At 38.6% G+C, this 11,571-nt stretch overlaps 3 protein-coding genes across 4 annotated transcripts; 1 reads left to right on the top strand and 2 right to left on the bottom strand.

The window, feature by feature from the left end:
- Positions 1 to 206: 206 nt before the first annotated feature.
- On the top strand, positions 207 to 5,543 carry LOC143921413 (kelch domain-containing protein 4). 2 transcript variants are annotated; one of them, XM_077444717.1, is made up of 8 exons: positions 207 to 416; positions 574 to 692; positions 766 to 1,061; positions 1,148 to 1,256; positions 1,326 to 1,553; positions 1,631 to 1,867; positions 4,043 to 4,451; positions 4,525 to 5,543. In XM_077444717.1, the coding sequence occupies exons 2-8, from the start codon at positions 582 to 584 to the stop codon at positions 4,668 to 4,670; spliced, it is 1,536 nt and encodes a 511-aa protein (XP_077300843.1). In that variant the 5' UTR covers positions 207 to 416; positions 574 to 581; the 3' UTR covers positions 4,671 to 5,543. The 2 variants fall into 2 exon arrangements, with proteins under 2 accessions (XP_077300843.1, XP_077300844.1); XM_077444718.1 differs by lacking the exon at positions 207 to 416 and having other exon boundaries at positions 567 to 692.
- Positions 1,809 to 4,155, bottom strand: LOC143921434 (uncharacterized). Its single transcript, XM_077444742.1, has 2 exons — positions 2,960 to 4,155; positions 1,809 to 2,155 (listed from the first exon to the last, which is right to left on the bottom strand). Exon 1 carries the CDS (start codon positions 3,778 to 3,780, stop codon positions 3,346 to 3,348), a length of 435 nt encoding a protein of 144 aa, XP_077300868.1. The 5' UTR covers positions 3,781 to 4,155; the 3' UTR covers positions 1,809 to 2,155; positions 2,960 to 3,345.
- Positions 4,696 to 10,217, bottom strand: LOC143921415 (isocitrate dehydrogenase [NADP] cytoplasmic-like). The gene is made up of 9 exons (XM_077444720.1): positions 10,035 to 10,217; positions 7,523 to 7,638; positions 7,299 to 7,443; positions 7,027 to 7,226; positions 6,737 to 6,871; positions 6,553 to 6,656; positions 6,323 to 6,473; positions 6,019 to 6,252; positions 4,696 to 5,869 (listed from the first exon to the last, which is right to left on the bottom strand). The coding sequence occupies exons 1-9, from the start codon at positions 10,090 to 10,092 to the stop codon at positions 5,714 to 5,716; spliced, it is 1,299 nt and encodes a 432-aa protein (XP_077300846.1). The 5' UTR covers positions 10,093 to 10,217; the 3' UTR covers positions 4,696 to 5,713.
- Positions 10,218 to 11,571: the final 1,354 nt, after the last annotated feature.

The raw sequence follows: 11,571 nt of genomic DNA, 5'->3' as shown, positions 1-11,571 counted from the left end.
TACCCTAGCCAACAACTGAAGCATTTCCTCTACCTACCTACGGTTCGGTGATTACTAGTCAAATGTGAACCGGTCACTGGACAACCGGTCGCTCTAGATCGGTCACACGTGATCACCCGTCACACTAAAATTGTCGAATTTTTGGGTGTGACCAGTTTTTTCGTGACTAATTTTCGGGTGTGACCAGTTTTCTCGTGACCAGTTTTAGTGTGACGGGTGATCACGTGTGACTGATCTAGAGCGACCGGTTGTCCTGTGACTGGTTCACATGTGACTAGTATTCCGTTTACCCTACCTACATAACACGAATTATTCACATACACATGAATACACCTCTTACGACCAAAATTTCATAACGTCAAACAAACGTCAACTGTCAGGTGCACGTGGTTATTTATCATATTCGTATAATTAAGGTATTATTGCCTAACTAATCCAAACTAATGTACACTCATTAACAAATTTTAATATATTTGTTGTATGGTTTTTGTAATAACGTGACAAGTGATTTCTTGAAGTGATACGTAAGAGGTTATGTTATTGAATCGCAACAATTATTATATTATATTTCAGAACTAACTATGGGAAAAAAAGATAAGAAGAAAAAAGTGAGTGGTGCCGTTAAAACAGCCACCAAAACTGAAAAGAAACTCGAATCAAAAAGAAAGAAGGAATTAGCCGATATTGGAGAAGTATTCCTAGATTTAACTTTGCCATGTATGTATAGTAATTTTCTTTGTATTAATTTTTCATGCGATTTTTCAGGAAGACATTGAAGAAATCGTAGCCAAGATAGAACGAGAGGAAGCTAAACGTCTCGCCGTCGTTGAGACGACCGTCTCTCCTCCTTCACCGAGAGTCAACGCCACATTACTTCCACATCCTACAAACACATCCGAACTTATTCTATTCGGCGGAGAGTATCACGACGGCAAAAAGACTTACGTGTATAACAATCTATTCGTATACAACATAGCCAAGAACGAATGGCGCATTATCAAAGCTCCAGGAGCCCCACCTCCGAGAAGTGCACACCAGGCGGTTACTCTATCGTCGAATAAGTGAGATACCTCATACTGTAGAACTAAGTATATTCAAAACGTGACTTGTAGAAGATTCTACGACACTAACATGATGATTGTTCCAGAGGTGAACTATGGATATTTGGCGGCGAGTATACAAGTCCAACTGAGATGCAATTCTATCACTATAAAGACTTGTGGTTATACAGTCTGTCGGATAAAAAATGGCAAAAGGTTTGCTTCAATTATCATCTGGTGATGTTCTTTATGCATATAATATAATCGTACATTTTAATTTAATAGGTAGAAAGTCCTGGGTGTCCTACGAGTAGATCCGGTCACAGAATGACCAGTCTACGTAAACAGCTGATAGTATTCGGAGGCTACCATGACAACGGACGTAATTATAAGTACTACAATGATCTCTTTGTGTTTTGCACTGATACTAGAATATGGAGGAAAATTGAAACGCTCGGAAACGGACCATGTCCTCGCAGCGCTTGTCTCTTAATGCCTACCGGTCAAGACACGGTATATATACATATGTAATATAAATATATCTTAGATTATCGTATGTTTGCGCTTTTCTGATGCTTTGTTCGGTTCAGTTGGTGGTCTACGGAGGTTATAGTCGAGTCAAGGAAGGAAAAGCCGACCGTGGAGTCACACACGGTGATCTCTTCCGACTCGTCGCGACTACCAGTAGCGGTCCTAATAGTACACAGCCTACAAATTACCGTTGGGATTCTTTGAAAGGTGGTTCTCAACGTCCGACACCTCCGAGGAGTTCGTTTTCAGCATGTTTAGCTCCTGGAAATAAATGCTACGTATTTGGAGGAGTTCTGGTATGTTCAGTACTGTTATATTATAGTGTTTATACATCATAGATATAGAATACATAGATATGCCTTTACATACAAATTTCGTTGGAGATCTTGTCGCCATTAACTGAGGGGTGCGGGGAGTTTAACTAGCGGGGAAGTGGTGAAAAAAATGTCGGCAGTGGTCAGCAACCAGTTTATGTACTACGTACATGCACTGAAGGTTTATTTTATTTATAGCTTTATTTTATTGGACACTCCGCGTGACAGTAAACCAAACTAATAAAGTCATATTAAGAAAAAAATATTTAGCTATTATGGGGACTGATCTAGTTGTGAAGGTGTTCTTCACCACCAGTCCGCCATGTGTTATAGACAGGTTCGTCTGTGTTTCGGTATTAAATACAGCTATATGTTGGATATGGTATTTATTTTGATGTAACAACGTATACACGAGTATGATTAATAGTTGGTAAAAGTATGTCGTTCAGCGGTCTCTGGATATGGTAGAGTGTCGCTGGCTCGGCATTCGGCTATGTTCAGCAAGTCTCTGGATACGGCAGTGTGTTGCTGGCTCGTTGTTCGGCTATGTTCAGCAAGTCTCTGGATGCGGCAGTGTGTTGCTGGCTCGTTGTTCGGCTATGTTCAGCAAGTTCGGCTATGTTCAGCATGGTGGCAGGTCAGAAGCTGGATGTCGACTAGTCTGCTGCTGTGTGTCGGCGCTTGCTGCTGTGGGTCGACTGGTGTTGTTTGGGTTGGACCTCCTTTTATAGTGTTTTTGGGCATCACGTGACTCGTTGCAGCTGTTGTTGATGCGTATGCGAGGAATGTGTTTTTGTCGATGGGGTAGAATTTTCTGGAACGATTGGCACCGTTCCGCTCGATGTAGTTTAATGGCTGCGGTGTGCTTCGACCGGTTTGGTTCCACTTTACTGGTAGGGGTGGAGCTTTCTGGAACATTTTGGCACCGTTCCGCTTGATTTTAGTTTAATGGCTGCAGGTTTGCTTCGACCGGTTTGTTTCCACTCGACTGGTAGGGGTGGAGCTTTCTAGAAGGTTTTGGAAATGTATACTGCGTCGCAGTAAATGTCTTGATGATGGTGACGAGATTCCTACACTATACACACTATATTAAACTACAAATGTATGTTACTATAATAAAACCATCATTAACTATTACAATATTTAAATATTAGTAACTTCCACAAGGATCAATTTTAAAGCTGACACTTTTATATGTAGTTCATTGTTTGTAGTTTTAAACTTAATGTCGATTTCTGAATTTCCTTCTGTGCCAACAAGATATACGTGTACATTTAGAGACATCTGTGGCAGAGGTTGTCGACCGCTGTTCAATCACTGCATACAACACTACATACATCGCGCCGATATTTCATTATATGTTAAAATACTACTTGTAACGAACGGTTTTACGCGCGTTATCTGATCTCGCGGTGGGAAATCCGGAGGGCGGATACGTCGTTCTTCTTCCAAGGGTCGGGTTATAGGGAAACGTGAACTAACCTTGGGATACAGTTTATATATAGTCGGGGAGGCTCCTGACTGCAAATCGTCTCGTTGGTAACAGCTTCCTCGTCCTCGGGTCCTCTCACGGCTGATGTTTCTCCGGAAACGGCGTGAGGAATACAGGGGACGTTGTGCTGGATCTCAGGGAAGGGAGTGATGCTGCACTCGACCTCACAGCGGTTCTTCAGCAAGATGGCGGATCTCGGGGCCCCACCTCCCCGTGGAGACGTGCACAGGAGAGATCTTTCTTCGTTGGTGGATGGCGGGTGAGAGACTCGATCTCGATGCGCTCGAGATGAGCATGGTAGTTGGCGCGGTAAAGCCACGGGCACCAAACTAAATATTACTACCGCTACCAACTGAAGGGACACTCGGGAGAACGTCGCGTTACATACTATAATTGAAGACATTATATATTAATTCTTTCTTATGATATGTGATGCCATCCGCCTTTTTATGCTTTCTTGAGTAATTGTAACACAATTTCACTGAATACGTTGGCATTTTCGAAAAACGTCAATCGACCTTCCGAGAGAGTGTGCATGCACTTTACTTTCCTTTGGGTTTGCATGCACCAAAAGGGTGATCGGCTTAGAGCGTCAGGGCGTATCTATGTATTCTATATCTATGGTTTATATTGTAGTATTAAATTTATGAGTTTGCTTTTTAAAGGATATGGAAGAAACTGAAGAGTTATTAACCGGTGAAATGTTCAATAGTCTTCATTGTTTGGAATTGGATAATGGAGTTTGGCGTAATGTGACATTTAAGCCTCAAAAAGTTGCGAAAATTCAAAAAGAAGGTGAAAATAAGGAAGTCGAAGAGGAGGAGGAAGAAAAAGTAGACGATCCTATAACTGTATGTTCCGATGGTATTTTTACGATGACGCTTTCCGGAGCGAAGTCATCTGCCGATAAAGGAACGGCGAACGTTGTCGGAAATGAAGGTAGCTCTAGTGTTGAAGGTCCGTGTCCGAGGATGAATGCAATGATTGCCGTTCAAAAGTCGACTTTGTATCTGTACGGTGGAATCTTAGAAAAAGGGGAGAAACAATTCACGTTGAGTGATATGTATTGTTTGGGTGAGGATTTGTATTCGTATCGAATTTTAATAGGTTCGTTCAATTTATTGATTGGTTAATATTTTCGTTGTAGATCTGCATAAATTAGAGGGTTGGAAAACGCTGTCATCTCAACCGTCGTTGCCGGAATGGTTGGGAAGCGATTCTGAGGAAGAGGGCGAAGAAGATGAGGGATCCGAGTCGGAGGAAAGCGGCAGTGAAGAGACAGAATCAGACTAAAATATGAAATGAAACACTGTTTAAATTTTACTATACATTTATTTAGAAAAATATCGATGTGGTCAACGATTGTGAAATAAAAAATTTAAATACTTTTGGCACAAGGCATAAGTGTGTGTTAATATTGCATAGTTTGTTTAATTCGTTAACGAACTGCACGTATTATAATGAAAAATATTATCTTGTTATGATTCATTCGCTTCTAAAACGGATCCGAAACCTTTACCGATCCCCAGACAACATTTACATTGCTTATGTTTTTTTTATGTTCTATGACATTGAATTGGAACTTTCTTTTATTTAATTCATTTTCTAATTAGAATATAGCCTTAAAGCCATAACAACATAGACTATTTTCTCCAATTTTGGATGGAGACGTTTGATTGAAACGTAATCAACTTTAAGCTTAGTCCAACTGACAAAATTACAAGTAGGCCTGCCTTATAGACCTTTATGTCTATCGCAATGACTTCCATCGGACTTATCAGGTATTAGTGGTGCTTCTACGATATTTTACTAGCCTAAGAAAAACTAGTTATCATTCTCCATCAATTGCTACTTGAAAATTTGATATCTTATTCTCATATCAGCAGCGAAATACTGGGTGTATATTTATTTGACCTAATAAGTGCAGATAGGAATTTTTTCTAATTATTAGTACCGAATTGGCAGTGAAAGGTTTGATTTAATGTAGAGTTTTGTTTATTGATGTTTAAAATATATAAGCAAAATGGATAGAAAAGCTTCTCCAAATTGACTAGAAATCATTAATTTCATTACGATCTTATTTATTACAATATAAAATATATTTCATTCATATTGAATTACAATACAAAGTTGTAAAATTCGTTTAAATACATTTTTGTCTATTATAAACAAGTATACAGATACATTTATTTATAAAATCATTCATAAAATGTGAGATTATTATTACTAAACGTTCACAGTATAAAAAAATAGTGCTTCAATAGGATTTATGTGCTTTTGTACTCTCGTGAGAAAGTCAACGGTAAAGTCTTGGTTGTAAAATGGCAACACTTGATTTACTTCTTGGAAAGATTGTGTTCTAGTTGTGACGCAATAGCTTCTAGGAAATCTGTTGTATGAAGATACATGCCGTCCTTCAGATTCGGAAGCCCGTGAATGGCCGCAGCCAGATCCTTGGTCACCTTTCCGCTATCGATACAATCCACACAAGCCTGGAATCACAATTATATACGCATAAATAACTTATAAGTTACACTCGAGCAGTAGACTGGCCATGTTCATGAGTTTTATCAAAGTCAAGATCTATTTAAATTTCGTTTTGTAAAAGGAAAGACACAAGAATTCCTCGTTTGATAGTTACCTGTTCTAGAGCAGTGGAGAAGCGTTCTAACTCTGGTGTGTTGTCAAGACGAGCACGGTGGATCAATCCACGGGTCCATGCGTAGATGGAAGCGACGGGGTTCGTTGATGTCGGTTTCCCTTTTTGATGTTCTCGGTAATGTCTGGTGACGGTGCCATGGGCGGCTTCTGATTCCAGGGTGCGTCCATCGGGGCACATCAACACGGATGTCATCATACCCAAAGATCCGTAACCCTGTGAACAAAAACAATGTTGTACAATACGATTCGATAGATTCAGAATGTTATAAGGTTGCGATGCTAACTTGAGCGACGACGTCTGATTGCACGTCTCCATCGTAGTTTTTGCAGGCCCATACGAAGCCACCGGAGCTCTTGAGACCTTGAGCCACCATGTCGTCGATGAGACGATGCTCATACCAGATCTTAGCAGCTTCGAAGTCCTTCTTATAGGTTCTGAAATATATTTAATAACTTATCATCAGTATTATTATAGACCTAAGACGAGCAATCGATGAAATTCTTGTGTACGTACTCTTCATATATATCTTGGAAGATGTCCTTGAACCTTCCGTCATACCGCTTGAGGATTGTATTCTTAGTGGATAGGTATAGCGGCCATTTCTTTTGCAGGGCGACCTAGAATTGGTTAAAATGTTATATAAAACAGTATCAACTGTGTACTGGTTTAATATGTGCATATATTTGAGTAAACTTACTTGGAAACTGGCATGAGCGAATGACTTGATCGAGTCATCGGTGTTGTACATTCCCATCACGACACCGCTGCCTTTGAATTGGAAGAGTGTGACTTTTTGGACAGCACCGTCATCGGAAGACACAACGATTTCAACCTGAGAAGATTTTCAAGACATGAAAAATTTTGCCATTTTATATAGGGAACAGTTTGATGCACCGAAAATAATGCACAAACATTTTTTTTAAGATACAAAGTATGTATATCTTTGCCTGAAATATTGATCAAGATTTTGAAACCAATGAACTTTACCTTGCCGGGTTTAGTGATGACCATATCTTGAGCTTTGTACTGATCGCCGTGAGCGTGCCTGCCGATCACGATCGGTTTGGTCCAGCCGGGAACCAGCTTGGGAATTGACTTGCAGAGGATGGGCTCACGGAAGACAGTTCCGCCGAGGATATTACGGATCGTTCCGTTCGGACTCAGCCACATCTTCTTCAGTTTGAATTCTAGCATACGAAACGTTGTATCAGTAAACTTCAGATCAAACTTTCATACATTTCAATTCGAAGCGTGCAAACCTTCGACTCTTTGCTCGTCGGGTGTGATGGTAGCGCATTTGATGCCGACGTTGTATTTCAAGATGGCATGAGCGGCGTCAATGGTGACTTGGTCCTCGGTGCTGTCACGATAAGGAAGACCCAGATCGTAGTATTTGCAGTCGACCTACAATCATAGCACATTATAGCGATGTGTAATGAAATTTCGATTTTGAAATCAAGTATTATAATAGTATTTTATATACTTGAACGTATGGGAAGATCAATCTCTCCTTGATTTTCTCCCAAATGATGCGAGTCATCTCGTCTCCGTCCATTTCGACGACGGGATTGACGGCGACGATCCTTTTGCCGGAGCTGACTGTAAATTTAACAGAATACATACAATAATACACTATAAAATATTACTTAATCCTGAAAATCATATCTGTTGTTATCGGTTGTACGTGAATTCTTGACCCATATTGATGTGATAAGGCATGATCGTGACACGAATCAACAACTGAAATGTTAGTTTTAGAATATACATATGTACTGATAAATTAGTGGAATTTGATGTGACCTTAACGCGATTACGTTCATATTGTCTACAAAATATGTAGATTAGAAAAGACTAGTCTTTATCAGCAACGGCTATTAATTGTAGTGTTGACCGAGATCAGCCCAGAACTATTTTTAATGCGCAGTGACGTGTTTAATTATATTTTTCGTTCGATATGCAATTCTAATGTGGAACAGATGTTCAAACAATCATATTTGGTTGATTGAAGTTTTTATGTATCAAATGGTTTCGTACAAAATACTCAATAATACGTTCAAATATTACTTAGCTATGGTATTTTTTATTTTATTTAACATATTATAGACACTTCAAACGTATTCCTAATAGAACTAATACAGATACAATACAATTACAGATACAAACAAACATCATCCACGGTGACATCTATGGAGAAACTTTTGCAGCATTTTCATTATAGAAATTGGCGAACCTCAAGATGCTGAATAACTTGAGATTTGCAAGAGAGATTGGAAAGGAGATGCCAATTTACAGGAAGTGTTTCAATGAAAATCCCAAAAATTGAAGAAACAATCGACCTGGAGTCACAAATCAAAGTTTAGCCAGCAGCAGCACTCTAGAGGGACTCGAATCCGTGACCACTTCACTCGAAAGCATAATACGCATACTAACCACTAGTCAACGCTGCTGGTAATATATGTATAACCAGCATAATAGACTAGTGGTTAGCATATAATGCTTTGAACAGAGCGGTCACGGGTTCAATTCCCGCTGGTTTCTGCTGGCCAGACCTTGGATTTGTGACTCCGGGTCGATCGTTTCCCATCAGAGTTTGCCAATTTATCTGATTTTCATTGAAACGGTTCCAACAAATGGTGACCTTACCCATTTTTTGGCAAAATCTCGAGTTTCGCTAAAATGCTGCAAATTTAGAAATTTGACAAAAAAATGTCTCTGTGGATGTTAATTGATATGTATTTACTGAATTGTTTAAAATGCTGCAAATTTGACCATAGATGTCTTTACGGATATTAATTGATATTTACTTTGTATAATTTTAATAATATTTTTATCAAATATACAATGTTTCAGGCCAGGAAGGAGTGTTGGAATTACCTGTTAGGCTTTCCTGGTGTAAATAAAAAAAATATATATACATATATAAAGTGAGTGCACCAATAGTTGACAGTTGTTTTAGCCCTAAAACCCATCAAATGGAAAGCTTTCTCTAGCATTATCATGACGAATTAGTTTCCGATTCATCTGTATTTCGATTGATATACTAAAAATATCTACTACTAAACTTTTTTTGGTGCTACTTTAGTATGCGGTCTAAATTAGAATCGCAATCGACAATTTTTTTTTACTTGTAACTTTATTTGTACATAAACGACGATACATATCTCTTAACCAAATCTTAAATGAATAGGGCCAACCTTAACTTAACCTAACCTATCCTTACCCTTAAATAAATAGGTGTTAGCTGCTAAGATATATTTTTTTTGTGAAAATAATGATGAAATAAAACTTAAAAAAAAAGATATCTTAGCAACCAACACCTATTTATTTAAGGGTCAGGATAGGTTAGGTTAAGTTAAGGTTGGCCCTATTAATTTAAGATTAGGTTGTTAGGGTTGGTATTATTCAGTCTCAGTGCCATATGTGAGAACTGATACTGTGATACCGCATATTAAAGTAAAAACGTGAAGGTAGATCGCATACTGAAGTAGATACGTGAAGGTAGACCGCATACTAAACTAGCACCCTTTTTTATCTATTTTAGTATTACATACATTCTAGCATAACTTTAATAGTCAAATAAACGTATGTATTTCAATTAATTTGTATTGATTAATTATCATTAAATAAATGAAGAGTTAGCATGTCAACCACTGGTACAACACTCACACATTGCTCCATACAAAATGTTGTAGTTTCATAACAAGGTTATCTACGCGCAATAATATTTGTAGTTACGCATCGAAACATTCAGAGCGTGAATAAAAATCGATAAAATCTGTAGGGGGGGAAATTCCGTATTGAATAAAATAAAAACAGCGATCAGTCCTTTGAAGAGAGAATGAAGAGAGAGCATGCAAAAGGGAAACAATGTTGACGATGATGGTCGTGAAATCGCGCGTTACTTTCAGCCGCGAAAAGTAGACAGAAAGTCGAATTGTCGGCGACGAGACATAACCTCAAATAAAGTGGAACAGTGAAAGAATAAAAATACTGACGAGCGCGCGCCCCCAAGTTGGCCGAAGCGAACGCCACTTTTTTCAGCGCCGACGACATGTTGGTTCTTCGATGAAAACTTCGGACCGAAAGTGAAGTTCGAGTGAAATCGAACACGACCTGCTCGAACGACCGACGGCCGCACACTGTCTGTTTTTGGGCGGGAGCCGAATCGCAACAATCGCCAAATCGACGCGATCGATATCGCTTTGGCCTTAACGTCGCGATCCCTCGCCTACTTCAAACATTGCGACCCACTAAAATGTCGAAAAATCAACTCTGGACTCACCAAATGCTATTTTACATGCAAAAAAACACACACACACACCAATATAAATATAATGAAAAACAATTGTTCTGTTTGAATTATGTATTTTCGGTAATTGGATTATTAGTTACATTGCGATAGCCCAAAAGACATTTTTTGCCATCAAAATCGCGAATATGGAATATTTGGCACTCAAGTTCACGTTAGTATGATGGACTTTTCGGCAGCCACATATTCCGTTATAGAGATTTTAGTGACTTTTGGGCGAGCACTTTGTGACCAATAGTCACCGAACCGTATTTTCATATAAGATTGTGATTATGTATTTTCATATAACATTTAATCTGATATATAATATAATAAGTTATTGCAAGCATGTTATGCAAGCTATTTTATCATCTCATTAGATGATAAAATAGTAGAACTAATAAATAATTATTTATATTTAGGTCAAATAATTGACATGTCCGGTAGTAAAGAAAAATAAATAAAGACACGTATGAAACTTGGGTGGAGTGCATTTGTACGAATGAATGTTGTTTTTAAATTAAAAATGTCACTCTGCCCGAAGAAAAATATTTTAAATGCATGCATTTCGCCAGTGATGACGTATGGATGCAAAACTTGGACATTAAACGTCAAGATGCTACATAAAGTCCAATGCAATCTAAGAAGTATGGAACGCTGTATGCTTGGCATAAAGAGAAAATATAAGAAATGGAATACGTGGGTGAGACGTATGACAAGAGTAAGGGACATAGTGGATAGATTGAAGAGATTGAAATGGCAATGGGCGGGACACGTGGCTAGAAGAATAGAAGAAAGGTGGGAAAAATGAGTATTAGAATGATACCCGAGAGAATGCAAAGGGGTAAAAGGAAGACCACAGGAAAGATGGGTAGACGAAATAAGAAAAATGTGTGGAGTGAGATGGATGAGAGTTGCGCAAACAGAGACGAATGGAAGCGTGTTGGAGAGGCCTTCACTCAGCAGTGGATGGTGAGCGGCTGTAGATGATGATGATGATAATATAAAAGATAATTTGTTATAAAGAAACGTTTTATTCTGCTTTTGATTAGTATTGGCGATACAATTGCCATTCTTAATTGTTTTCCACTTTGAATTTCCAGTCAGTTGCTATGGCATTTTCTTAATAAAATTTTACAACGACTTTGTTTTTCCTGTTGTTTGAATTGCTTTACGCACTAACGTGACGTAACTAGGATTTTTTTGGCTCGCAATCAGAAGTAATAAAAAACTCTCACCCTCCA

Source organism: Arctopsyche grandis, chromosome 13, assembly GCF_051622035.1.
Source record: "Arctopsyche grandis isolate Sample6627 chromosome 13, ASM5162203v2, whole genome shotgun sequence".
Classification (NCBI taxonomy): Eukaryota; Metazoa; Arthropoda; class Insecta; order Trichoptera; family Hydropsychidae; genus Arctopsyche; species Arctopsyche grandis.
This window is presented reverse-complemented; position numbering and strand designations above follow the sequence as displayed.